The sequence below is a fragment of the Cervus canadensis genome, chromosome 8 (genome assembly GCF_019320065.1).
Source record: "Cervus canadensis isolate Bull #8, Minnesota chromosome 8, ASM1932006v1, whole genome shotgun sequence".
NCBI lineage: Eukaryota > Metazoa > Chordata > Mammalia > Artiodactyla > Cervidae > Cervus > Cervus canadensis.
Genome location: NC_057393.1, coordinates 88543314 through 88569709, shown reverse-complemented (window position 1 = coordinate 88569709; position 26396 = coordinate 88543314). Strand labels below are relative to the sequence as shown.

The 26396-nt window shown below is 45.8% G+C and overlaps 1 protein-coding gene across 8 annotated transcripts in view; it reads left to right on the top strand.

Moving 5' to 3' along the window:
• Positions 1-26396, top strand: part of DISC1 (DISC1 scaffold protein) — a 433479-nt gene that overhangs the window by 158380 nt on the left and 248703 nt on the right. For all 8 annotated transcript variants that reach the window (XR_006270956.1, XR_006270957.1, XM_043477124.1 and 5 more), the window contains one exon: positions 15188-15335. Coding sequence is in view for 6 of the 8 variants with exons in the window: in XM_043477124.1 (XP_043333059.1) it covers positions 15188-15335 (148 nt within the window). In the remaining 2 variants the exon portion in view is untranslated. The remainder of the gene's footprint in view (positions 1-15187; positions 15336-26396) is intronic.

The following is a 26396-nucleotide window of genomic DNA, read 5'->3' as shown; positions in this document are numbered from 1 at the left end:
AGCCTTAGAGCCAACAGAAGGTTCACAGGGCTGACAGACACATCAGCTCAGTGGTCCCAAACCCTCGGACAGATGTGGAGAACGATAAAGGAGCCCATGAAGGAGGAGGTCAGAAGAGACCACTTAGATTTGCTATAGCGTCATTCTACAAGAGGTCCAGGAATCAGTGGCTGGATCTTTAAGCTGTGCTACTGCTTTCCAGAAATGCCCATAGCCTTGCAGATGTGGCCAGTCTGCTGTAAAGCTTTGTCCTTTTCATCCTAATAAACCTTCAGTATTCAGTCTACAGAGGTGTTCCATTTATCAGCTGTGTGCCTAGATTGCTAAGTGAGTTACTAACTGACTGAGTGAGTTAGTAATTGCCGAAGTGATTAAGCCATTTTGGTAATGACTGATCATATATCTAAATTCAATTAAAATGAGGAACATGTCATAAAAAGTTGTTTCACATAGGAAGATCTGCCATTATATTTTAAACAAGAGTTTCTCTTTCACAGTTTATACAGTTTTAAATGGCTGAAAGAAAAACACGCCCAACTGTGGTTACTTCATAATTAGTGCTAGTTGACCCCAGGTAGGCACCCTACTTGCTGTTACCTGAATGAACCAGCTGATAATTACCTTGTATATCTAAAAGTGGAGTTTATCTATCAAAATTCATATTTATTTATTGAAGTATAGTTGATTTGCAATGTGTTAGTTTCAGGTATATGGCAAAGTGATATATGTGTGTGTGTGTGTGTGTGTGTGTCTGAATCACTTTATGGCCTTTCCAATGGCATTAGTGGTAAAGAACCCGCCTGCCAATACAGGAGATGCAGGAGACCCATGTTTGATCCCTGGGTCGGGCAGGTCCCCTGGAGGAGAGCAAGACAATCCTCTCCAGTATTCCTGCCTGGAGAATCCTGTGAACAGAGGAGCCTGGTGAGCTACAGTCCATGGGGTTGCAAAGAGTCAGACACAACTAAAGCGGCTAAGCACACACACAGACACACACACACACATGCAAACAGAAAAACTCAAATGAACATTTTGGCCAACCCAATGTGTTCTTTTCCAGACTGTTTTCCCTTATAGGTTATTACAAAATGTTGAGTGTAGTTCCACAGGCTATAGTAGGGCCTTGTTAAGAAATATGCTTTAAATATAAAGACATAAAAGGGTTTAAAGTAATACCACATAAACATGTATCATCATCCAAGCAAAGCTGGACTGGCTTCTTTTAAGTAGCGTATAACTGAATCTTGGTCTTCTACCCAATTTCTCTCTACCTTTTAATTGGGGTGTTTCTCGTGGAGTTGCTAAGTCATGTCTGATCTTTTGTGAACCCGTGGACTGTAGCCTGCCAGGCTTCTCTGTCCATGGGATTTTCTAGGCAAGAATCCTAAAGCGAGTTGTCATTTCCTACTTCAGAGGATCTTCCCAATCCAGGGATCAAACCAGGGTCTTCTCTGTCCCCTGCATTGGTAGGTAGATTCTTTACCACTGAGCCACCAGGGAAGCCCAATTGGGGGTGTTTAGATGCTTTTATATAAAAGTGGAATTTTAAACATAATTAGTTTATGTTTAAAGCAATACATGATCATTGTAAAAAAAATCTAGAAATATAAAATATAATATATAGAAATATAAAAACATTCAGAAATATAAATTTAAAAAATCATCTTTATTCTCAAGATGCAGAGACAGTTATCTACTCTTAATATTTTGGGGTGTGTTCTCATCAACTTTTTTCATTGTTCTGCCTTTCTTCTCTTGTCATTTCTTTTGGGTTCTCTGCTTTGCAGCTATTTGGAAATGAATGTTCCTCCATCTTGGAAATGCTTTCAACGCCTGTCTTGTAATAAGTAGCTGGCGCGTTAGGTGGGTCTCTCTAGCCGCAGGAGTGGCGGCTGGGGTGGTGGTGTAGCAGACGTGGTGGAGGAGGCTGGAATCCTGGGGGCACCTGGCTCTTACAGAGATAAGGATTTGCCAGTAGAAATTCAGCCACTGCAGATTCTGAACAGCGAACTCAGAGCACATAGGTGCAGTCGTCCAGTTTCCCACAGCATCTGTGGGAACATACTTTAGAGACAATTTTTATCACTCTGAATATCTCAGGCTTTTACATAAAGTAACCACAATTCAGTTGGTCAGTTACTTGCCTAGGGCATTTGGTAATTGACATTTGGTGAAAGAAATATTTTCTTGTGAATTTAATGTTGAGAGTTGAGGCAAAGAGTATTTTGGAGGGACCCATAACCAAGCCTTCCTTTGGCAAACCCACGATCCTGAGGAATTCTTTATATTTTCTGTTGTTTCTGAATATTGCGACTTGTAGCATGGTCTGCAGGCCAAAGGACAGCATTTGTGGGCACACTCTACACACACACACACGCACGCACACACACACACTTGGTGGTATAATGAATGACAAGCCCAGACCTGGGGTAGAACCTGGAAGTTTCATTACTTTTGCTGTTTTGATCACTCACCATTGATTTTGCCTGGTAAATTCTTGCTGAGGAAGAAGAGATGCTTCAGACCAAATATTCTATGAAAATATTTCAGAGAGAATCAACAAATATTTATTAAGAGAAAGGTGATAGGCTAAATGCTGAGTGAGCAAATACCGTGATTAAATCATTGCTTGTCTTCTGAAATTTTTGTATCTCCCCCAAATGTTTGTTTTTCCTTTTATACCACAACCAAAGTAATTTCTTAGTCTTCTTTCCACACATCGGAGAGCTTAAAAATATAACATTTCTGGAAATCCTCTTTGGGATACACTGAAAAGATCTATGACCCAGGGAGACCAGGCTTACCTTAAGCAGTTTAGCATTAAGAATTGGAGGAAGCCAATCTCCATTTTTTATGCAGAAATCAAAGAGTGGGATAAGTAACCAGTAGGCTTTCAAAAAATAGAATGCTTTCCTAAATACTAAACAGCTCAAGATTTTACAGCTGATTTTATAAGAAGTGAAATGGAGAAAAGATCACCTGCAATTGCATGACTGATTGCCAAAATTCTTAGTTCCTCCCAGATTAAAAAAAAAATGTTTATAAATAATTATGGACCATATACTGTGTCGAGCTAAGTTGCTTTAGTTGTGTCCAAGTTTTGCAACCCCATGGACTGTGGCCCATCAGGCTCCTCTGTCCATGGGATTTTCCAGGTAAGAATACTGGAGTGGGTTGCCATGCTCTCTTCCAGGGGATCTTCCTGACCCAGAGATCAAATCTGTGTCTCTTACTGGTTCCTACATTGGCAGGTGGGTTCTTTACCACTAGTGCCACCTGGGAAGCCCCCTGCATATAATTTTGTATCCTGTTTTTCTTGTGTAATATTAAATTAAATCTATTTAAATTTAAAATTAAAAATAAAATTTAATGTTAAAATCTGCTCCCTCGCAGATTTTCTAATTGTTTTTTGACTTGCTATGTACCATTCCATATGAGTGGCTAAATACCATAACTTATGTAAACATTCCCCTAGAATTGGATCTGAGGCTGTTTCCACGTTTGCCAGTTTTTTTTTTTTTGTTTGTTTTGGCTCCTGAATGCTTCCTGTGAGAAAAGTGGGTCAGGTGAAAGATGGGTTGATAGAGTAGTTTGTATTTGCATAACGTATGTATATGTGTTAGTTGTTCAGTCGTGTTTGACTCTTTGCCGCCCCATAGGCTGTAGCTTGTTAGGCTCCTCTGTCCATGGACTTCACCAGGCTTGAATACTGGAGTAGATAGCTGTTCCCTTCTCTAGGGGGTCTTCCCAACCCAGGCATCAAACCCAGGTCTCCTGCACTGCAGGCAGATTCTTTACCATCTGAACCACCAGGGAAACCTTGTATAATGCATCCTGGTGTCTATTTCAGGATATGGTCTACACTGTAGGATGTGATCTTCTCTGTAGAACAGGTTTTGGGGGCAGACAGACCTTGGTTTTATTTCTAAATCCACATAGTGGTACAACTAACCCAGAAAAAAATCTCTTAAGCTTTCCATGAGCCTCAGTCTTTTGATCCACGAAATGGGAAGAACCACAGCCCCCTTGTGAGGTTGCTGTGAGGATGGCATGACTGATAGATAGCAAGGCACTTGGCAGTAGTGGTTTGCATAGAATGGTTGTTGTTTTTCCATGTCTGCAGCGTTCTTCATGCAAATGTACACATTCATTTAGTTATGAATGAATAAATACCTAGTACCTTTGCCTAGTACCTACTGTGAGCCTAGTGCTGAACTGGATATTGGCAGAGATGATTAGGACTCAGCTCTGCCCAGTGGGCGCCACTGTCTCTAGGGACCCACACAGATGAGTAGACAGACAGCCTCTCTGTGTTATGGGGCAAACTGTGGGTGTGGGTACAGTTTTGGGGGTGGCTCTTGGGAAGTCTAATAGAAAAAGCCTAGAGTTTGCCACCAAAAGAGTCAAGGTTCACATTCTGAAAAGTGAAAGTGAAAGTCACTCAGTTGTGTCTGACTCTTTGCAACCCCATGGACTATACAGTCCATGGAACTCTCCAGGCCAGAATACTGGTGTGGGCAGCCTTTCCCTTCTCCGGGGGATCTTCCCAACCCAGGGATCGAGCCCAGGTCTCCATATTGCAGGTGAATTCTTTACCAGCTGAGCCACAAGGGAAGCCCAGATCTTGTGCAAATGACTTAAATTCTCTGCATCTTAGGTTCTGCAATTGCATTCCTGCTATAAAAGTCCTGTGAAGCTCAGAAATAATGTATATATGGTGCCGGGCATGTAATAGATGCTCAGAAAGGATTATTATGCTTGAAGGCTTCAGTGCCCCAAGAGTGGCTGATTTTTATGATAATGAGTCCAGCAGATTCCAACACAATGAAATGTCAGAGGCTGGCTCCGGTCAAGATGATAAAATATGTTTTATCACAGTCTTATTCTTTGTAAACTGGTCATCTCACATGGTGTGTATGGTAATGTGGAATTGTTACACTATTCAGCTCTCAATGAATAGCATTTCTTGGCTATTATGTAAAAACCAAGACAGAATGACTTAGGAAGACATTGATTGCTTCTTAACTTTAAAGGGCCCCCTTAGAATGTAGAATGGTTGCACAGCCAAGAAACGGGTTTACACCATCTGTTCTGTCATCCCATAGAGGGAACAAGGCAGTGGGAATTGAGTCTGTTTAGCAGGATGCCTTCAGGTGTGAAGATTTCTTACTGCTCTGTAAATGGTTGTTTGCTTATTTATTCACAGATGTAGAAATTACTTTTCTTTCATTCTGTTTCCATCTTGTAGCCCAAGAAACAAGTGCTTAGGACTAATCTGCCAAGGAATAATGGATAAGTGCTGCCCCTCAATTAAACTTTAATAAATATGTTGCAGCAACATCAAAAGAAGCATTTGCTTGATCCAAATTGGAATGAGATGTTGGTTAGCATTTTCATTGCTGAGGTCCTATAAATAGTGTATTAGATTCATGAATTAAATACATAGTATCATTGAGAACATATTATGCATCATTTTGCTTACTGCTTGGTAATATCTTTCCTGGTTAACTTTGAGTTTGTTTGTTTGTACTACTCCACTATGTTTACAAAAGGCAATCCCAGATTCTGATGTTGTGACTGTTCTGACAGTCAGTCAGTCAACCACATTTACTCAGCACCTGCTGTGTGCAATGCTCTCTAAAATTCTGGCTTTCAGACTTGAGCTACAAACTGAAATCAGATGAACAATATGTGCAGAAAGCTTACAGAGGTGTACCAGAAAGAAAAGCCAGAGACGGTGCGTTATGTTTCCTCAACCACTGGCCAAGTAGAATGATAGAGGAGATTTTCTTAAGACAGAACAGAATTCAGACAAATGACGTCAAGTCACAAACACCACACTTAGTTGTGCTGCAGTTGTCTACTTGTAAGTTTTATTTTTTATTTACTTTTTAAATTAAAATTTTAAAACAAAATTTACTTATTTGACTGTGCTGTGCTTTAGTTGCAGCATGTGGGATCTTTGATCTTCGTTGCCACATGTGACGTCTATAGTTGCAGGTATGTTGGCTCTTAGTTCCCTGACCAGGGATCAAACCTAGGCCCCGTGCATTGGGAGCATGAAGTCTTAGATACTGGACCACCAGGGAAGTTGCTATTTATAAGTTTTAGAATGAATTTATTTGGAAATAATTTTCCACTTACAGAAGTTGCAAATGCAGTACAAGGAGTTCGCATCTCTCCCTCCCTCTGGGTCCCCCGCTGGATGCGTGTATCACTTAAGAGTCACCTGCGGACGTGATACCTCAGCAGCCCTACGTACCCCACGCACATCCCCAAACAAAGATCCTGTCACACGCCCCCACCCTGCAACCGTCTCAGTCAGTCGAGGAATCAACACTGACCCACTGTTCCTGTCCGGTCCTCAGACTGTTCACACATCACCAACCGGGATCCAACACTGGGTGTTTATCCTCCATGGAGTAGAACACATGATGCATGTGGTCCTCATATGCCCTCAGTTTCCTCCTATTTGGAACCATTCCTCAGTACTCGGTCCTATGTCCTTGGGAGTCTTAAGGCGTGCAGACCTGACGTTTCGTTGGACGACCTCCAGCGTGGGCCCACCTCCAGCGTGTTTCCTTGTGACTGGACTTGGGCGGTGCAGCCCTGACAGGGACGTGATGGAAATGAGGGACAGGGCCTGTGCACTTCTTGGTGCGTCTTAGCAGGAATCTCACTAGGGAGATCCTCTGGCCACCACTGATGCTAACCTTGACCATCTGGTTATGCCTGTGGCTTCCAGGCTTCTCAGCATGTGGTTACCATTTGTCCTCTAGAAACTGATTAGATGCTAAGATTACACTTCTACCCTGCACTTTACCAAAGAGCTGTTCCTTTTTAGCAGCCGGCAATCTGCTGGCATAGATACAATTGCAAGATTCCTGTTCTATTCAGTGGGTGGTACTTCATTCATAGCATTATTTATTTGATTCATGAGCTATTCTGATATGGCTTGTGCTGTGTGTGTGCTAAGTCGCTTTACTCGTGTTCAACTCTGTGACCTCATGGACCACAGCCTGCCAGACACCTCTGTCCATGGAATTCTCCAGGCAAGAATATTGGCGTGGGTTGCCATTTCCTTTTTCAGGGGATTTTCCCAACCCAGAGATGGGACCTGCATCTCTTCTGTCTCCTGCATCGGCAGGTGGGTTCTTTACCACTAGCGCCACTTATGGGAGCTCATTCAAAGTAGTTCTTGTGTTCAGTTGATACATCCCCATCAGTCTTTAGCTTGTCCTTATTATTTGCACAGCAAGATATTCCAGACTCATCTTGAACCGGCCCTGCCTCAGAATCAGCCAGTCTTCCAAGGGCTCTGGTTCCTTTCAAGGAAGGTGGTATTTAGAAACCAGGATCTGTGTGCCCACTGCTGCTGGGATATTGTGTGTCTAGGCTTTCTCAGTGGATAAAGATAGAAAATATGTGTAAACACAGTCATGTATAAATCTATATTTCCATAATTATCTGTATCTGTGTTAAAGGTTGTGCTGGTGGTAAAGAACCCACCTGCCAATGCAGGAGATATAAGCAATGCAGGTTCAACCCCTAGGTTGGGAAGATCCTCTGGAGAAGGAAATGGCAACTTACCCCAGTATTCTTGCCTGGGGAATTCGATGGACAGAATAGCCTGGTGGGCTACAGTCCGTGGGACTGCAAAGAGTCAGACATGACTGAGGGCGTGCACACACATCAGTTCTTCCAGTTCTAATATAACAATCCTAAATTGTTTCTGCCCTAATCTCCTTCCATAATTGTAAGAATATCCTCTAGTACTGAAACCTCTGGCTCTCTTTACCCTCCATGCACTCACTCGCTTGCTTCATCAGTTTAGTTCTCAGCGTGACCTGCCTCCCAACCTCTGGCTGTCCCCGGAGTGCGCTCTACCCTCAGACGCTGGTGGGTGCATTACCAGCTGGGGCTCCCAGGCCTCTGTGTGGCTTCCCGAGGCCCTGCCCCCTGCACCCTAAGTGCTGGCAGGCACGCACGGCCACGTGCTCCTTCACGTGCCCCCTCTCCCAGGGGGACAGCTGCTTCCCCATCCTCACGGGCAGACGAGAGAAGGCCTGTTTGTAGTTTTGACCACATGTCCCCAGTCACCGGGTCCCTGAAGAACCAGGACTGTGTCTTGCTCATCCTGGCCACCCTACAGCCAAACAATGTTCAGTTACCAGAATATTTGTTAATGGAATGCATACATGAAATAACAAATAAGCATGTCATTTAGAAAGTGAACAATGCTCTTTCCAATCATTTTCAAACACTCCTCCATCCCTCCCATTTTTCCACACTATCTACATGGGTAGATAAAATGGGCCACTCTGACTGAAGTGTGCCCTCCCCACTTTGAGGCATGTGATGGACTGAATGTTTGCATCCCCCGGATTCATATGTTGAAACCCTAAATCCTGATGTGGTGGTGGTAGGAGCTGGGGCCTTTGGGGTGATCAGATCATGAGGATGGAGCCCCGTGAATGGGATCAGTGCCCATGCAGGAAGAAGCTGGCTTCCTCTCTTTCTGACCAGTGAGGACATGCATGGTGACAGTCTGCACCCCACGCCCCAGGAGAGCCCCTCACAGGGCCTGATGTGGCCTCAGTGATACCAGACCTCCAGCCTCACAGCTGAGAGAACATGTCTGTCGTGAGCTGCCTGCCAGTACATCTCTTTGCTATTTAATCCCAATTGTGACTTCTTTAGACCCCCTGAGGAGACGTTCTTCCCATTTAGTGGATGAAGCTCTGAGACTTAAATGGGGAAGTGACCTGTCGGACACTGAAAACTCCATCAACAGTGAAGCTGGTGATGGAATTCAGGAGCTTCTTATTTTTTATGCACTAAAATTTTTTAATTGAGGTAAAATATTTAATAATGTAATAAGGTGCATGCTAAGTCAGTTCAGTTGTGTCCAACTCTTTGTGACCCCATGGACTGTAGCCCACCAGGCTCCTCTGTCCATGGGATTCTCCAGCCAAGAATACTGGAGTAGGTTGCCATGCCCTCCTCCAGGGAATGTTCCTGACCCAACAATTGAACCCATGTTTCTTATGTCTCCTGCATTGGCAGGTGGGTTCTTTACCACCAGCGCCACCTGAGAAGCCCAATAATGTAATAAGGTGCATAAAGCTGTATTGTACAGTGCAAATCTCAGTGAATTTTTATGTATGTGTGCTCTCCATAGCCACCACCTAGAACGGGATACAGCATATTTCCAACACTCAGTGAGACTCCCTCATCCCTGTTTCCCAGACAATATCTTTACCTCTCCCATGATAAACATTATTCTGACCTCTATCACCATAGTTTGGTTTTGCCTGTTTCTGGACTTTCTATAAATGGAATTGTACAGTGTGTGTGTGAGAGTCCTCCATGTTGTTTTGCATGTAGCAGTAGTCAGTTCAGTTTTTACTGCTGTGTAGTTTATTTATCTGTGGTCCTTTGGAGTTATTTTGAGTTTTGAACCATTATAAATAAATTTATGACTGTTGTCATATGTCTTGTTTGATGGGAGTGTTTTGGATATATTCCTAGGAGTGGAATTACTGGATAATGGGATATAGTTAGTGTATATTAGCAGTTACTGCCAAACAGTTTTCCAAAATGGTTATACCAGCTCGGTGCCCTGATTCTTAGTGTTTAGATTCTGTGTTCTTTTCAAGAAGTGTTGCCACTGCACCACGCTGGGGCAGAGTGCAATGGGGGAGGATTGAGCTAGGCTAGACAGTGTGCCTGTGGTCCCCAATACCAGGCATAGACATTTGGCCTCTGTCCTGGAGGCCAGGCAAGTCCTCTGGGATTCAGAGAACATCTTGTGATAATGTGTGACAGTCTCTGAATTCCTGTGTCCATTCACTGGTTCATGAGCTGCTCACACCTGAGTGTCGTGAGGGAAGCCCTGTCAGTGATGTGCAGAGATGAAACAGTGGAGAGGTGAGCTCCTGGGTGGGAAGTGACTCAGCTGCAGAAGTGGTTAGAGTTGGGCTGGACCAGACGCAGAGCAAATGCAGAAGGTGTGAGTGTGGGGAAACCACAGGGAGGATCATCAGGATCACCAGAACCTGGAGTTACAGGAAGAAGCCAAGTCCGAGAATGTACAACTGCACACCCAGGTGGTGCCTTTGGAAGGAGGAGCAGAGTCCTGCGAGGTAGGCAGTAGATTTTAGATTTGATGAGTGTTATGTTTTTATACTCATCCATTTACAAATGAGAACTTCCCTAGTAGTGCTAGTGGTAAAGAACCTGCCTGCCAATGCAAGAGACAGGAGATGTGGATTTGATCCCTGGGTCCAGAAGTTCCCCTGGAGCAGAGCATGGCAACCCACTCCAGTCTTCTTGCCTGGAGAATCCCATGGACAGAGGAGCCTGGTGGGCTACAGTCCATGGGGTTGCAAAGAGTCAGACATGACTGAGGCGACTTGCACGCATGCTGCTGCTAATAAAAGGGATTGAAAGTGACTGGTGATAATATATGAAACAATAGACACTATGAGGGCATTTACACTCGAGTTTAGTTGGCCATGCTTTTGTGCCTAGCCCCTCCCAGCCAGGCGGTGATGCTGGCGCAGGTCACCGAGCACTGTGACATGGTCCTCTTCTTACAGTCATAGAAGGCCTTCCGTGAGTGGAGACAAGGGGAGGTACCCTCTGCAAGAAGTCCAGGTGTCTCAGAGAGCCTGCCTGGGGGGCAAGGTGGGGCCCAGAAGGTGTCCCGTGGAGGAGGGATACTGAGACCCCGAGGAGGAGTAGGACTTGCCTGGACTGGTGGGGGAAGGATGTTTCTAGGGGAGGGAAGAGCGGATCCTCTCCCCTCCCCCAGCTCCTGGTGATTTCTTCCTTCTGCTTGTTCAGGCCAAAAGCAGCAGTCTCTCTAGACTGTTTTCTCTGTCCTCTGTGTCCCATCTGTGGGAAGACATCTAGAATCCGAGCAGCTTCCACACTTTCACCGACTTTTGCCTCTAGGTGGCCACTATCAGGTCTTGTTAGGGGACTTCAAGAACCTTCTGCAAGTCCATGAGTCTGGTTCTGTCTTGTAAATATGTTCATTTGGGCTTCCCTGGTGGCTCAGTGGTAAAGAACCTATTTGCCAATGCAGATGTGGGTTTGATCCCTTGGTCGGGAGGAGGAAATGGCAACCCACTCCAGTATTCTTGCCTGGGAAACCACATGGACAGAGGAGCAGGTTGCAGTCTATGGCCTCTGTCCATGGGATTCCAAGAGTCAGACAGGACTTAGCAACTAAACAGCAACAATCATTTTTTTTTTCTTTTGGTTTCCACATATAAATGGCATCATAATGATATTTGTCTTTCTCTATCTGACAATTCAATTAGTATGATAATCTTTAGATCCATCCTTGGTGCTGAAAATGACATTATTTCATTCTTTTTTATGGCCTAGTAATATTCCATTATCTCTATGTACCACATCTGCTTTATCCATCCATCTGTGGATGGACATTTAGGTTGCTTCCACGTCTTGGCTATTATTCATAGTGCTTCTATGAACATAGGGGTGCATGTATCTTTTGTAATTATGGTTTCCTTTGGATATACACCTAAGAGGGGGACTTCTGGATCATATGGTAGCTCTATTTTTAGTTTTTAAAAACCTCCATACTGTTTTCCACAGTAGCTGCATCAATTTATGTTTCTACCAACAGTGTAGGAGGGTTCCCTTTTCTCCCTCTCCAGCATTTATTGTTTGTAGACTTTTTGACGATGGCCATTCTGACTGGTGTAAGATGATCTAGTGTACTTTCTAAAGTCATAAAATAGAAATAATTTAAAGTAAGTGACAGCTTTGAACATAGCTAATCACAGTTATTTCCTGGGATAATCACGATTACTTTTCCTTTGGCATTTATTGTGAATCTGATTTTTGGAAGCCAGTTTCCCATTTCTAGTGTTAGCTTCTGCTAGACCAGCTTGGGTTCTCTGTGGATTTATCATGTGGCAGCAGAGGGGTGCAATTTACAGCGCAGTGACCAGTGGAGGGAGCCCAGCCTGGGTCTCTAACTTTCTTGTGGACTCTTGAAGGCCAGCATGCAGGTAGTGTAACTAATAATAGCCAATCCTTTTGGACACATGCCAGGCGCCAGGCATGGTGCTAAATGCTTTGTGTGGATTATCTCATTTAATCCTCAGAAGACCTTGTCATGTTTAGACTATTATTAGGCCTGTTTCTGCAGATTAGGAAATGGAAGCTTAGAAAGGTTAAGTTATTTGAAGGTCAGGCAGCTAGAAATGGCAGGGTTGAGGTACAAACTCAGTTTCCTACTAATCTCTATGTAATAATATCTTGACACATCTTTATCACTGCATCAGAATTGCATCAGTATGCTATTTTAAAGCATATAAGGTATTACGTGCTTGCTTTTCACTGAAGTTTTGATTTTATATAGCAAGCTGCTGCTGCTGCTAAGTCATTTCAGTCGTGCCAGACTCTGTGTGACCCCATAGACAGCAGCCCACCAGGCTCCCCCATCCCTGGGATTCTCCAGGCAAGAACACTGGAGTGGGTTGCCATTTCCTTCTCCAAGGCATGAAAGGAAAAGTGAAAGTGAAGTCACTCAGTCATGTCTGACTCTGTGCGACCGCATACACGGCAGCCCGCCAGGCTCCTCCGTCCATGGGCTTTTCTAGGCAAGAGTACTGGAGTGGGGTGCCATTGCCTTCTCCCTTATACAGCAAGAAGTAAGTCAATAACTAAGTAATAAAGCAAATAAATTAATAAAAGTGCAAACATTAATTAAAATAAAGTATTTTAAGAGAACGAAGCCTGGTGTTAGAGAGCGGGTCGGGTCAGGTCACTCCGGGCGCCATCCTGGTAGACCTGTCGGCTGACTCCTCCATGTGCTGTCAGGGTGGTGTCTGAGCCGGCCCCGCCGTCCTGCTGAAGAAGGTGGCACAGACTGGGAGCCCTGACAGTCCCTGCACTTGGTCTCCAACAGGAAGCAGGTGACCTTTTCCGGTGTCACTAGAATGAATTCTTGGCAAATCCTCTCAGCACGTTTCTGGCTATTAGTCCCAAGATCTGCAGCAAATTGATGGGAAGGTCTTGCCATTGACACTCCCAGAGACTCAGGGCTGCTCCCCATGACACCTGGGCCCTCGTCTCCTCCAAGTACGTGTTGCTGCCCAAGAGGGGTGCACTGTGATTAGCGCTGACCTCTGCTGGTGTAGGATAAAAAGTGTGTCCAAAGAGCTTTCAAAATAACAAGCTTGTTGAAATAGTGTTTCCATTTAAAAGTGAGTCTTATAGAAATGGCTAACTTGGAAAATGAACTGTAGGGCCGTAGAAATGTAAACGTATATTGTGAGCTAGGGGCTTCACTGGTGGCTCAGTGATAAAGAATCCACCTGCCAATGCAGGAGACGGGGGTTCAGTCCCTGGGTTGGGATGATCCCCTGGAGAAGGAAAGGGCTCCTCACTCCAGTATTCTGGCCTGGAGAACTCGATGGACAGAGGAGCTTGGAGGGCTACAATCCCTGGGGTCGCAAAGAGTCGGACACGACTGAGCGACTAAACAACAGCAACGAGCATCTTTAAAGAACTTTCCTTTAAATTTTGGGGCTTCCCAGGTGGTGCTAGTGGTAAAGAATCTGCCTGTCCATGCAGGAGATATAAGAGACCCAGCTTCAATCTCTGGGTTGGGAAGATGCCCTGGAGTAGGAATTGGTAATCCACTCTAATATTCTTGCTTGAAAACTTCCATGGACAGAGGAGCCTTTGGGGCTATAGTCCATGGGGCCACAAAGAGTTGGACCTGACTGAACGGCTTAGCGCACATTGTGATCTAGGCCAGAGCCCCGGGAACATCCTCTCATGGCACATACAGTAAAGGGTGTGTGTGTGCTGAGTTGCTTCAGTCTTGTGCAACCCTGTGGACTGTAGCCCGCCAGGCTCCTCTGTCCATGGGATTCTCTGGGCAAGAATACTGGAGTGGGTTGCCATTTCCTCCTCCAGCGGATCTTTTGAATGCAGGAGTTCAATCTGTGTCTCTTACGTCTCCTGAATCGGCAGGCAGGCAGGTTCTTTACCACTCAGCCACCTGGGAAGCCCCAGTGTAAAGGGTAGTATTTGCATTTCACAATGGGGTCAGCAGGTGGCACTCACGGAGGTAGCTGCCTGGGATCTCCAGGGCCCCAGAGCCCATCTACTACCCAGGGGCAGAGGGGACCAAGGTCCTTCCCACCTGTCAAGGACCAACAGGAGGGGAACTCTGATGGATATATTTTTAACCCCAGTCCTTGCATTTCTGAAAAGAATAGCTTTATGGGAAACTTTCCCGTTCTTAAGGTGTTTGATTATGAGGGTAAGTTCTTAGTTAATGGGATTCCAATTTCTGCAGCTTATTTTCTTTGAAGAAAAAATGTCTCGCAGTGATCAGCGTTTATGCCTTCTCTTAGGAGACTTAATGTCTTCGAAAAAATAATAGGAGCCATACTCTGAACAGAAGTGGATCTCTGCTCATCTGTAGCATGACAGAGTTTGAACATCACTTTGGTGACTTTTTAACTGTGAGTAAGTCTCTCTTGATGGACAGTGTCTAAGGAAACATTCTCAAAATCAACACTTGGACACTGATCTTTTTCAACTGGTTATACAGAACTCATCAAAATTAGCAGCTTTTCTCCTAAGTGATCATCATGGTGTTAAAAATAATCCGTATGAGGTATGGGCTTCCCAGGTGGTGCAGTGGTAAAGAACCTTCCTGCCAATTCAGGAGATGCAAGAGATGCAGATTCGATCCCTGGGTTGGGAAGATCCCTTGGAGTAGGAAATGACAACCCCCTCCGGTATTCTTGCCTGGAGAATCCCATGGACAGAGGAGCCTGGTGGGTTACAGTCCATGGGGTCACAAAAGGTCAAACACAACTGACTCAACACGCACAGTATGAGGCATCGTCCTATGTGATGATCATAATGATGATCATCATATAAATACATGGACTGTGATCTCTGAGACTTAGAAGAATGAAAGCTAAGGGGGCTGTATGTTCAATAAAAAGACAGAAGATACTTAAAAAACATCGACCTAGAGATGAAGAGTGCTGACCTAGAAACAAGTGACCTTTCTATTATGTCACTGAGGAGACCATTGGCTGGGGGTGGAGCCAGGGACACGGGGTTGTCTATTTTGAGCCGCATGGTTCTTTATTTCTCTCTCATCCTTTTGGGTTTCCAGCCGAGATGATCCAACAAAGATTAGAAGCCCTGCAGAAGGAGAGAAGCAGCCTGCACTTTCAGCTTCCTTCACGACAGCCTGCCCTCAGCGGCCTCCTGGGCCACCTGGGGGCCCAGGCCCAGGCTTCCCTGCGCCGGGCAGCTCAGCGGTAAGTGGTCCCCCGGGGTCCTCTTCCCTTCTCCCCACTCCCAAGTGGGGAAGAACCTGTAGGAGCCGAGCCCAGGAGACCCTCCCTTCTATTGGTTGGGAGGGGCTGGGAGCTGGAGTGGGGTTCCTTCCAGAGGGAGAGACCTGTGTGGGTCACACGCCCCGAGAAACCCTTCTGATCAGCGGCAGGAGGGCCCCTTAACCCGCACGGGCCTGGCTGGGCGCTCAGCTCCCCGGGGAAGCCCACTGCCTGAGCAGGTGGCTGGATTTCCTCTGGTCAAGGGTGGTGTGTCTGCTGTCACCTGTAAGACCACAGGCGGGCCCCTCTGACCGAGGGATGAAATACATCCTCCTCCCGAGTCCACCTCCAGGGCATCTTCTGCTGTTTCCTCTACCCAAGGGTCTCCCGGGACCAGGACTAGAAGGAGCGCAGTTGCTATTTCCAGTTCGGTGGATCTCAGTCCTGGCTGCCCGTTTGAGCCACCTGGAGAGTTTTAAAATGTCCAGCTTCTACCCTGAAGCAGCTAAGTCAGGCTGTCTGGGGCTGGGTCCCGGGTGTTGGCCCATTGGAATGTCTGTAAGCGGTTGCTCTCCTCTGTCTGTTGGTGACCTCTCTCTTCGGGTTTTAAAGACTTGGGAGGAAGGGGCGGTGAGGAATGTGGTCAGCCGAGTCGCAGCACAGGTCAGCTTCTGCTTGAGTACAAACGTGGCCGCAGCAGTTACGTTTTATTTCCAGCTTCCACTTGGCTCTGACAGTTACAAGCCTGCGCGGCCTAGTTCTCACGTTCGGTCGATCTTAGCGGCTCCCTACAGCCTGTCGGGCAGTGAGGCTGGTTATTTTCTCGCTTTCTTGTCCTGCAGTTTTGCAGGAAGCATAGAGCAGTGTGCGCCGTCCCTGGCAGCTGCTTCCTTATACATGTTTGTTGAGTGAACTTCTACCTCTTAAGGAACCGGTGAACCTCACCTCCTGTTTTTATTTTTATTTTCATCTGTCATTGAGGTATCAGCTCGTTTCCTGTCCCTTTCTCACATGGGACTGTCCCAACTTGACTCTCTACTTAATTCTTTCTTTCTTTTGATCTTTGGGATTATTTCTCCGCCCCAGTCATGGGCCGTTTGTAGCATCTGCCAATGTATTGTGTTTCTATTCATTTAAAAAACACTTGTGTGAGAATTACTAAGTGCTTTAAGAAGTAACTCCGTTTTTTAACTTCCCTTGTGATAAAATGAATGTAGCATAAATTTACTATTTCAACCATTTGTAAGTATACAGCTTAGTGGCATTAAGTACGTTCACATTGTTCACTTTCACCATCCATCTCCAGAACTTCGTCATCTTCTCAAACTGAAACCCTGTCCTCGTTAAACACTAACACCCTATCCCCTTACACTGTTGGTAGGAATGTAAATTGGTGCAGCCACTGTGGAAAATAGTGTGGAGGCTCCTTAAAAAACTAAAACTGGAGCTAAGCTAATTGCAGGTAAGATCTTGCAATCCCACTCCTGGGCATATATCTGAAGAAAAGTCTAATTCAAAAAGATACAAGCACCCAGTTCATAGAGCACTGCTTACAATGGCCAGGACGGGGAGGCAACCTACGTGTCCATCAGCAGATGAGTGGGTAGAGAAGCTGTGGTGTATATATACAATGAAATACTGCTCAGCCATAAAAGGGAATGAAATAATGTCATTTGCAGCAACATAAATGGACCTAGAGATTATCATACTAAGTGAAGTAAGTCAGATAAAGGCAGAGAATGACAAATATCATATAGTATCACTTATATGTGGAATCTAATATATGATACAAATGAACTTATTTCCAAAACAGAAATAGATTCACAGGCTTCGGAGACAAACTTATGGTTATTAAAGGGGAAGGTGGGGAGAGGGATAAATTAGGAGTTTGGGATTAGCAGATACACACCACTATATATAAAATAAACAACAAGGCCCTACTGTATAGCACAGGGAACTGTATTCAATATCTTATGATGAACTATGATGGAAAAGAATATGAAAAAGAATGTATCTCTATCTATATATATCTGAATCACTTTGCCGTGCACCAGAAACTAACATAGCGTTGTAAATAAATTGTACTTCAGTGAAAAAAACCTCTCTATCTCCATTGTCCCCTCTCCCCCAGCCCCGGGCAACCACCATTCTGCTGTCTGTCTCTGTGCATTTGACAAGTTTGGGCACTTCACATAAGTGGAATCTTGTGGTATTTGTCCTTTTGCGATGGCTTATTTCACTTAGCCAGGATTCGTGTATGTTGTGGCAGGTGTCAGAGCTTCCTTCCTTTTGAATCTTGAATCATGTTCCATGGTATCATGTACCGTATTTTGCCTATCTGTTAATCTTTTGATAAACAGGAAGTAATTTACTGAACCCTGAAGACAAGTCTGGGGCACTTGTCTCCTGTCTATGTGGAGACCTGCCTCGTCATCTGCATCAGTGTCTGCTTTCAGAGTTGAGGAAACCAGGGGCAGGAGGGCTGTGTGGACTTGGGTCAGACCCCAGCACGTGTGTGCACAGCCTGGGCGCAAACCTGGCATTTGGCTCGAGTCCCAGTTGGGAACTCGCTCCCTGTGGGTTTTAAGGCAGAACTGGCCCCTGCTCTCTGGTGATCATCTCTTTATCCGCACGTGATGTTGCTTGGTTATGGTCTTGGAATCTAAAATATGCTACCAACACAGAAACAGACTCACAGACTTAGAAGACAAACTTATGGTTATTAAAGGGGAAGGTGGGGAGAGGGATAAATTAGGAGTCTGGGATTAGCAGAAACACACCGCTATATATAAAATAGGTAAACAACAGTGTCCTAATATATAGCACAGGGAATTATATTCATATCTTGTAATGAACTATAATGGAAAAGAATATGAAAAAGAATATATATATATATATAAATATATATCTGAATCACTTTGCTCTACACCAGAAACTAACACAGCATCCGAAGCACTTTGTTGTACACCAGAAACAAACAAAGCTTTGTAAATAAACTGTACTTCAATTAAAAAAAACTCCCTAACTCCATTGTCCCCTATGAGTGTCTCATGGGGCACTGTGAACTAAAAGGCAATGTCCTACATTCTCAGGTTATATCATTTGACATTTCTCATATTTAATTGTTTGTGACCCATAAAGATAGCGTGTTATGTCACTCAACACACATATGTCCTTTGCAAAAAGATATTACTCACCATTTGTGAAGCCCGTAGAAACCCTTGGCGTACCTTGCTAACCCTGTTGCCTTTGCTCACATGGACGACCTGGACGCTGCGCTTTTAGTTCCTGTTCACGTTTTGAGCCCTCTGGGATTCGATTTCTATCTCCAGCGCTACCGCCTGGCAAGGAGGAGGTTCACAGTACCTTGAAGAACCTTGGATTGGAGCTCAGGAAACCTGAGTTTGATCGTGTCTTTTCCACTAACAAGCTCCATGTGACCTGATGTGGTTTCCTACCTTGTCCGCACTTCACTCCTCTCATCAGAAAAGGGGGGAGGGGTTAACTAGATCACTGTTTCCCAGACTTTAGTTATTTAAATATTACCCTGGCTTTTCTTGTGCTAGATCCACCTGTCCTATTGTTAGAAAATAATGACTCAAAACCAACTCCTTTCTTATCTTTTTCTATTGCATGTTAACAAAATTAGATAGTCATTAATAATTTAAGGAAATGTCTCTCAATGTGCTGACTGCACATTCAGCCTGTGACATTTGTCATCAGCAGGGTTATCTGGACCGGGCAGGTTTTCTCTGAACCAGGGACTTTGGCTGCAGTTCTCACAGAGGCCACCAGGGGGATGTGGTGTCCGGTCAGAGCTTGTGCAGCCACAGGCTGGGGGCTCTCTGAGCCCAGGGGGAAGCAGAATGCTTTCCACTGATGGTGTTTTTCCTGAGAAATAAAACAGTGGTATTGACATGGCAAAATTTCAATACTGATTAGTAACATAAATAAGTGCCTCTTCACCTTGGTGAGATCAAGGATTTCCTAGAGGAGCTGATGAAAACGATGGCCACATATGTACAAATGTATGGACGATTGCATACAGACAGTTACATGCAGATCTTCTCAGCTTATTCATTTCCTCTCTGGAAGGAGGAGCTTTGGGTGTCTAGTTAAGAAAATTTGGTTTAGAATAAGATCTGAGGAAATGTAAACACCCAAGTACAACCAGCTACTTCATATCTTAATCTTCCTTTTTAATTCACCTTTTTGAAGAGGTATGTTTAATTCTCTGAGCTTTTCATCCTGAGGCACACTCTGTTTCCAGCCCCTTCCAGCATCCCAGAGAGGGTTAGCCGTCACCACAGGGGTTGACTGGGCTCCTCTAAAGCAGATAGGGTACTCAGATGGTTTAGCATCTGTCTCTGTCTTTGGTTCCGCACCGCTCCGTAATATAACTGGTTCCCTGGGGTGTCTCTGCTCAGCGCGGGTACAAAGGCATCGTGGTCTGACCATTCTCTGGTCTGCTGTGCTCTGTTGAACACATCTTTCCCATTTCTCTGTGGCATCTTGGGCAGATAATAACAGATGTCCTGTGCGTTTTCAGTTACTGATGCTCATCCTGTCAGTCCAGTTTGAAATGCCGGTTGTATGTCCAATTCAAATCTTTCCTTGTCCGGTGTTTGGAACCCTCCCTTTGTGGGCCGTCGCTGCTCCTCTGGCCAACACAGCCTCTCATCTCCCCGTGAACACATCCATGTTCGCTCTTACGGAACTCAGGTGTGGGGTCCCCAGAGGCCACTGCAGCGCCTCCCTGATCTTCACGTGAACGCAACCTCTCCACTCCATGTGGGCAATCGCTGCTTTTTACATGTCACCAGCCTCTTCCTGTGAGTCCCCTTGCCCAGTGGGCACACTGGTTGGGCGAATCCCTTTTGTCATGTCCACTTGATTCTTGGGAAGCTCACATATATTGTCACGCTGAATGGTGGTGTTGCAGCAGCTGGGTTGGGGGTACGGGGGTGGTTCCCGATGCCCTGCCTGCCATCCTTCTCCCGTTCCTTCATCCCTGCTTGATGGGCAGCCCCTGGGCTGTTGTAGCCCCCCTGTAGCTGCTGTAGCACCCCACTGACCCAGTTATATTACAGAGCAGTGCGGAACAAAAGACAGAGAGAGATGCCATCCCTGCTCACAGAGTCGGTGTGCGGGCAGGCCTTGCAGCAGAGACGTGACCCCCGAGTCCAGTCCCTCGGCCGCGCCCACCGTTCCCTCTGCAGCTGTGGACGCCTTCGTGCCCACTGACCACTCTGCACCTCAGCACCCAACAGGCTTCTCTGTCTGGGGCTGTCTCTGAGGCGTGTGAGGAAGGGGCGTGAATAGTGCCCCTGAAGGCAGACCTTAACCCCGGGGTGGGAGCTGGCGGCTTAATGCCCTTGCTGCCCCACCTCCAGGGGGATGGCTCTGAGGAGCATTCCACACATTTTTTTCCAGAAGGTTCCTAGTTGGTTGGTGCTCCAGGTGCCTGGGTGGTGATCAGCTCAATAGCTCACTGTTCATTGACTTTTCCTCCTTCTCACTCCTTCACTTTGATTTCTTGAGAATTGTTTCTCCTAAAACCAGCCAAACTCAGCTCCTCGTCTGGGACTTGGCTCTGAAGAGGAGGAGATGCAGATGGAGGTTCACTCGGGAGATGCAGACGTCGGCCTCCGTTGCGGGGCACTCTCAGCTGGAGGAGGGGGTCTCGTGGAGTGGCTTTTCTTTCATCTGGTTTGAGTGGGAGAGTTTGCTCCCTCCCATGTGGGGCTGGAGGTGGGACTGGGGAGCATCTCTCATGAAGGCTCTGTCTCCTACGTGGCCAGCAGGTGTGCGTGTATGTGGGGTGGTGGTGTGGAGGGTGTGATGCTGTGAAGCCTGGGGTGGGCACGTCCCCTCGTGTTCCTTCAGCATTTGCTTTTAATTCGGGAGCAACCAGCAACTTCCTCCTCAATGTCCTCTCACTGCAACGATAGGAAGAGAGCAGAGAGCCATCTATTCTTGCTGTATCTTTCATCTAGTCCAAAGAAAGTTGTATTTTCCTTTCTCCTAAGACAGGGGTTTGGTCTACTGTGTGCATATGACTGATAATTTTCTCATTAATACTTTGCATTTCTCTGACTGCGTCCTATGTGTTTCCCCATTGGACCTCCACCAATGCATACATAAAAACTAGTCATATTTACAACTTCAACTGTGTTTGTGTGTGTGTAAAATGTCCCTTATCAAAGACTTTTTTACCAATAAATAACTTAAAACACAAGTAAACAAAATACAACAGAGCTTTAAAAGCAAAGATATGCAGAGGTTTTCCAGTGTGGCTTATCAAGGCCCAATATTTCCTGCTCACATCTCTTCTTTCTGATGGGAACAGAAGAGATGAATGTTGTGTAGCTTATGGTGCTTCTGGACTGAGTCCTTTTTCTTCTGACCAGGTCTCCCTCTCTTCCCTTTGAAAAATGATTCTTTATTTACACTTAATTGTCATGCTGGGGCCATAGAATTCAGTGACCATCAGCTCTAAATTCACAGTCTGGAATGGAGATATATGGCTAGAGGCTAGGAAATAACTCACATAGACACATTCTACCCGAGATGTAAAACGAGGTGGCATAAAATGATCACTCTTCCCAACACTCCAGGAGACATTTCAGAACCCTAATCACAGCTCGAGCCAAATGAGGACTTAGCATGGCCTGTCCCCCCAGAGGACCCACCTCCAACCCCTCGTCATCATGAGAAGATAAGGGAGGAAGGAAGAGGAGGAAAGCTGGTTGACGGGAATCACTGAAGACTTCCTGAAATTTGTTCTAAAATCAGTGGATTATAAATAAAAGCTTCCAGATAAAGGCCTTCCATCCTCTTGGCTCCCATTTATCTGCAGTCTGTCTGAAGCCTGTTTTATTGGACTTGGTTACTATAAACCCAAGTAGATGTCCATGTGCCTGCCTGCAAGGCTGTCATCTCTATGTTTAGAAACCAATAATGCCCCCTTCCCTAAGGTGTGTGAGTTTTACTACACTCTCCTTACTTTCAGACCCCAATCAGATATGTAAGGCAGAACAGTAAAGCTACCTGGATCATCTCTGAGAATTTTACCATGTTTGATTGTGCCATCAGAGTGGCCTCTATCATTTATGACATTGTTTGTTGGCTGAGGAAGCTATTTCCAGATTTAAAGCACACTTCAGTGACTGGCCCAAACCACTTCCTTATCACCATCTTCCCAGCAAGGGAGAGGTGGAAACACATAGGTCAGATGACATAAATTTGATAGAATAGTGACGGATACAAGAAGTAGTTGGCAACAGTGTTCAGAAGGTCTTACTCAAGTCTTGTTTTCGGAAGTGGTCGTTGGAGCTGAGCTTTTCCCCACTGTGGAAATGAGAGCATCCGTTTTGGTTCTTTGCTCAGCTAAAACTATGATTCCATGGGGCTTCTGAGATGGCCCAGTGGTAAAGAATCCACCTGCCAATGCAGGAGACACAGGTTCGATCCCTGATCTGGGAAGATCCCACATGCCACGGGGCAACCAAGCGTGTGTGCCACAACTATCGAGCCTGTGCTCTGGAGCCTGAGAGCCGCAGCTACTGAGTCCATGAGCCGCGGCTACTGAAGCCCGTGCACCCAGGGCTGGTGCTCTGCAGCCAGAGAAGCCACCGCAGTGAGCAGCCCGCACACTGCAACTAGAGAAAGCCCTCATGGCAACAAAGACCCAGATCTGCCCTACTCAAATAAATAGTTACATTAAAGAAGCCTCTATGATTCCAGCAGTGGCAACCAGGTAGCAATTTTCCTGGCATCGTGGTGACTGTCATTTCTGCCTGGAAACAGACCCTCTGTGTTACACGTGCAGCTGTATAAACCACACAATCGCCATGAGCCGTTCTGGCACGGGCTGTCCTGGCAGGCGGGATGTCTGGACTCCCCTCGGCCTTGTCACTCTGGACATTCCCGAAGGTGGTCCTTTGAGCAAAGGCAGTGCCCTGAGGGCTCTGAGCCTCGGCGTGAGGGGGCGCGGAGGCCGTGTGGTCTCATCACAGATGCACCCTTTCAGGAAACGCTGACTCCTAGGCCAGTGTTTTCTCAATATTACTGAACTCTGCACTCACAAGTCAGGTGGCAGATGTTTTCCCTGGGATGAAGAATGCTCTCCTGTGTAAATTGGAGCTATGCTGTTTTCAGTGGTGTAGGAACTTATTTTACAAATGGCTTTTATCCTTCTTTAAGTGATTAGTGGAAAAGACAAAAGTAGAAAGGCCAGGGATTTTCCAGCACTGGACAGTTGAGGGCCTGAAACTCAGGGCTGATGGTGGGTTCCCAGATACCCCGATTCCCTGTGGACACTGAGAGCTGTGCTAACATTGCAACCCACGTGTTTCTAATTCTTGCCCCTGAGGGGTTTGCTCATTTTCCATACTGATTAGTTTATAGCAGCACAGCTAATTTGCAGTGACATTCGGGATTACGCATTAAGGTTTATTAGAATAAAGGGAACAACACTGTGGAATGTTGTAGCAGGGAGCCTGGCTCTGAGCGCTGCAGAGCTGAGATGCAAACCCGTCCCCGGCTTCATTACTGAGCTGCCACGTGTCCTGGGGCCACCACTCAGCCGTCTGTGCCCAGCCTTCTTCACCCAGAGTCAAAGTCTGAGAGACATAAAGAGGAGTTTGGGTGAATCACAAGGGTTTTTCTTAAGAATTAAGTAATGAATGTGATTAACGATAAATGGGAGAATTCCCAGTTACTCACCTGTCGCTCCCCCGCAGCTCATTTTCAATTCTGTGTTGATTTCCTTCAATAACTCCTGTCCCAACCCAGATGGTATCTATTTAGGAAATTCAGGAAACTCTTAATATTTGCATAAGCAGAGCAAATTGAGAAATAAATTAGTGTGAAGCAATGATCTCATGCAATAGAAAGCTGAATATAAATGGCTTCTGGATTTTTCTAGGCCAGGGACTTATGAAGTCACTCAGTAAATATTTGTGAAATCCTACCCAGTGCTGGACCCTGGGGATAAACAGCACGGGATGGGCTGAGGTTCACCCTGCTGAGTGAGAGGCTGGGTGGACAGGCCGAGGCCCTGGGGTCCAGGGGAGGAAGTGGGTTCCGTTCCCACAATCACTGACGTGGTTTCCTTCTGGGGACCCCCTGCTTCTGATACCTGGAAAGGTTGTCAGAAACACCTCATCTTTACTCTTCATTAAACAGGACAGTGTGTCCACTGGATGTGATCACAGCATTCACTCTCCTGATGCAAACGTTGGTGTGGGCAGGGAGGGGGTGCAGCCAGCTCCCCGAGGACAGAGAACAGAGGTCCCAGGAGAGGGCAGAGTCTGCACACAGTAGACACTCAATGGTCGTTTGTTGAATAGATTTGATCCCTGTAATCTGCTGTACAGGGAAGGAAGCTGTCGACATCAGGATCGTCACCATCATCCTCATTTTGTAAATGAGGGAGGTGAGGTTCAGAGAGGTTTGGCGGGGTTAGGGTGAGTAACTCCAAGGACACAGGCCTAGAAAAGGGTGGCATTGGGCCTTCTCACCCCTGTGCAGTAAAGCCAGTCTGCTGACACCTGGTGGTGGTGGAGGAAAGTGCAGTGTTTACTGCAGGCACCAAGCAAGGAGGCCAGGCAGCTAGGGCTTGAACGGTCCCCCCGAACTCCCTGAAGACCTTGAAAGGGTTTTAAAGACAGGGCGAGGAAGGGGGAGTTATGGGTTGTGTGATCAGCTCATGGATATCCTTCTTATTAGTTGGTGGTGAGGTAGTCAGGAGTCAACATCATCAACCTTCTGGTTCCAACTGGTCTGGGGTCTACATGCCTGTGGGCATCATACGGTTAACTTCTTCCACCTGGTGGAGGATTCAGTCTCTGCAGAACATCTCAGAGGACGTGGCTCAGAGTATTATCTATAGCTCTGGAAGAGGAACTAAAGTTTCTTGACTTAGTTTAGTGGCTAAGCTATTATTATTTTGCTTGACTGTTTTCCTTTCTTTCTGCATTTTCTTTTTTCCAGTTAAATTTATTCTTTGACTAAAGTTTGTTTCTACAGACAAGTGGGAGGTGGAGGACATGGTAGGGGGCGTCCTGTTCTGGAAAGGCCCCCATTGGTCCTGCTTGGTTACACCAGAGCAAGCTGTTCAAGCCTCCCTGATGCTGTTTCCTTGTTGGCAAAACTGATAACACTTCGTGGACAGTAAATTCTCAATTCATACTGGATTATTTTGTTATTACCAGTTAAATTTTTTCATTACTACTACTGCCATTGTAATTTGCCTTTACACACATGAAAGAGAGTATCAAGTCTTAAAATAGGCTTCTAAATTGCGTGGTATGTTGCAATAAGTAAGCAGCTTCCGAGATTATTCAGAGTCTGAATCTGTGTCAGGCCCAGAAATGCAAGCAAGGCTCCCTTTTCTGAGGCTGCTGGTTTTTAACTTAGAAAAACCTAGGTGACATGTTTTCTACCACTGTTTCTAAGAATGTCAGGGTTGCCTCACTGCAGGGCTTGGCTGGCCTCCTTGTTTTGTAAGGGCCACATTAAGATGTAGGAAGTGGGAGCATAGCCTCTACCTTTCCACTTCTGCAGTCTGTCTGAGCCTTGGGAGGAACGTTTGTCCGTGACTTTGGTTTATCGCTCACCTCTGCTCACCTTGTTTATTGCTGTGTCTATGGCCCCAAGCGCAGTTCATGGAACATAGTAAACGGGCTTGAGAATGGTTCTTCTTTTTCTGAATGAATGAATGAGTGCATCAAATTGGTAGGAGTGAAAAGGAATGGACAAAATAACCACACATATTTGGATTAGCTACTCACTTTCTTTCCTAAGAAACACGGAGGTTGTGTGATCCTGCGGATATGTACAAATCAGAACACTTACCTCCCCCATTTCAGTGTCAGGGACCCTGAGGTCAACATGGCAGCCACGCTCAGGGTGTGTGGAAGGAAGTCCCATGAAGAGCGGACAGGGTGGTTCATGCCTCACACCCATCTGCGCGACCTGCTTCTCTGCCGGGAAGACACCCTTGATTGTTAATGTATGGATAGGATTTATTTCTGGTGC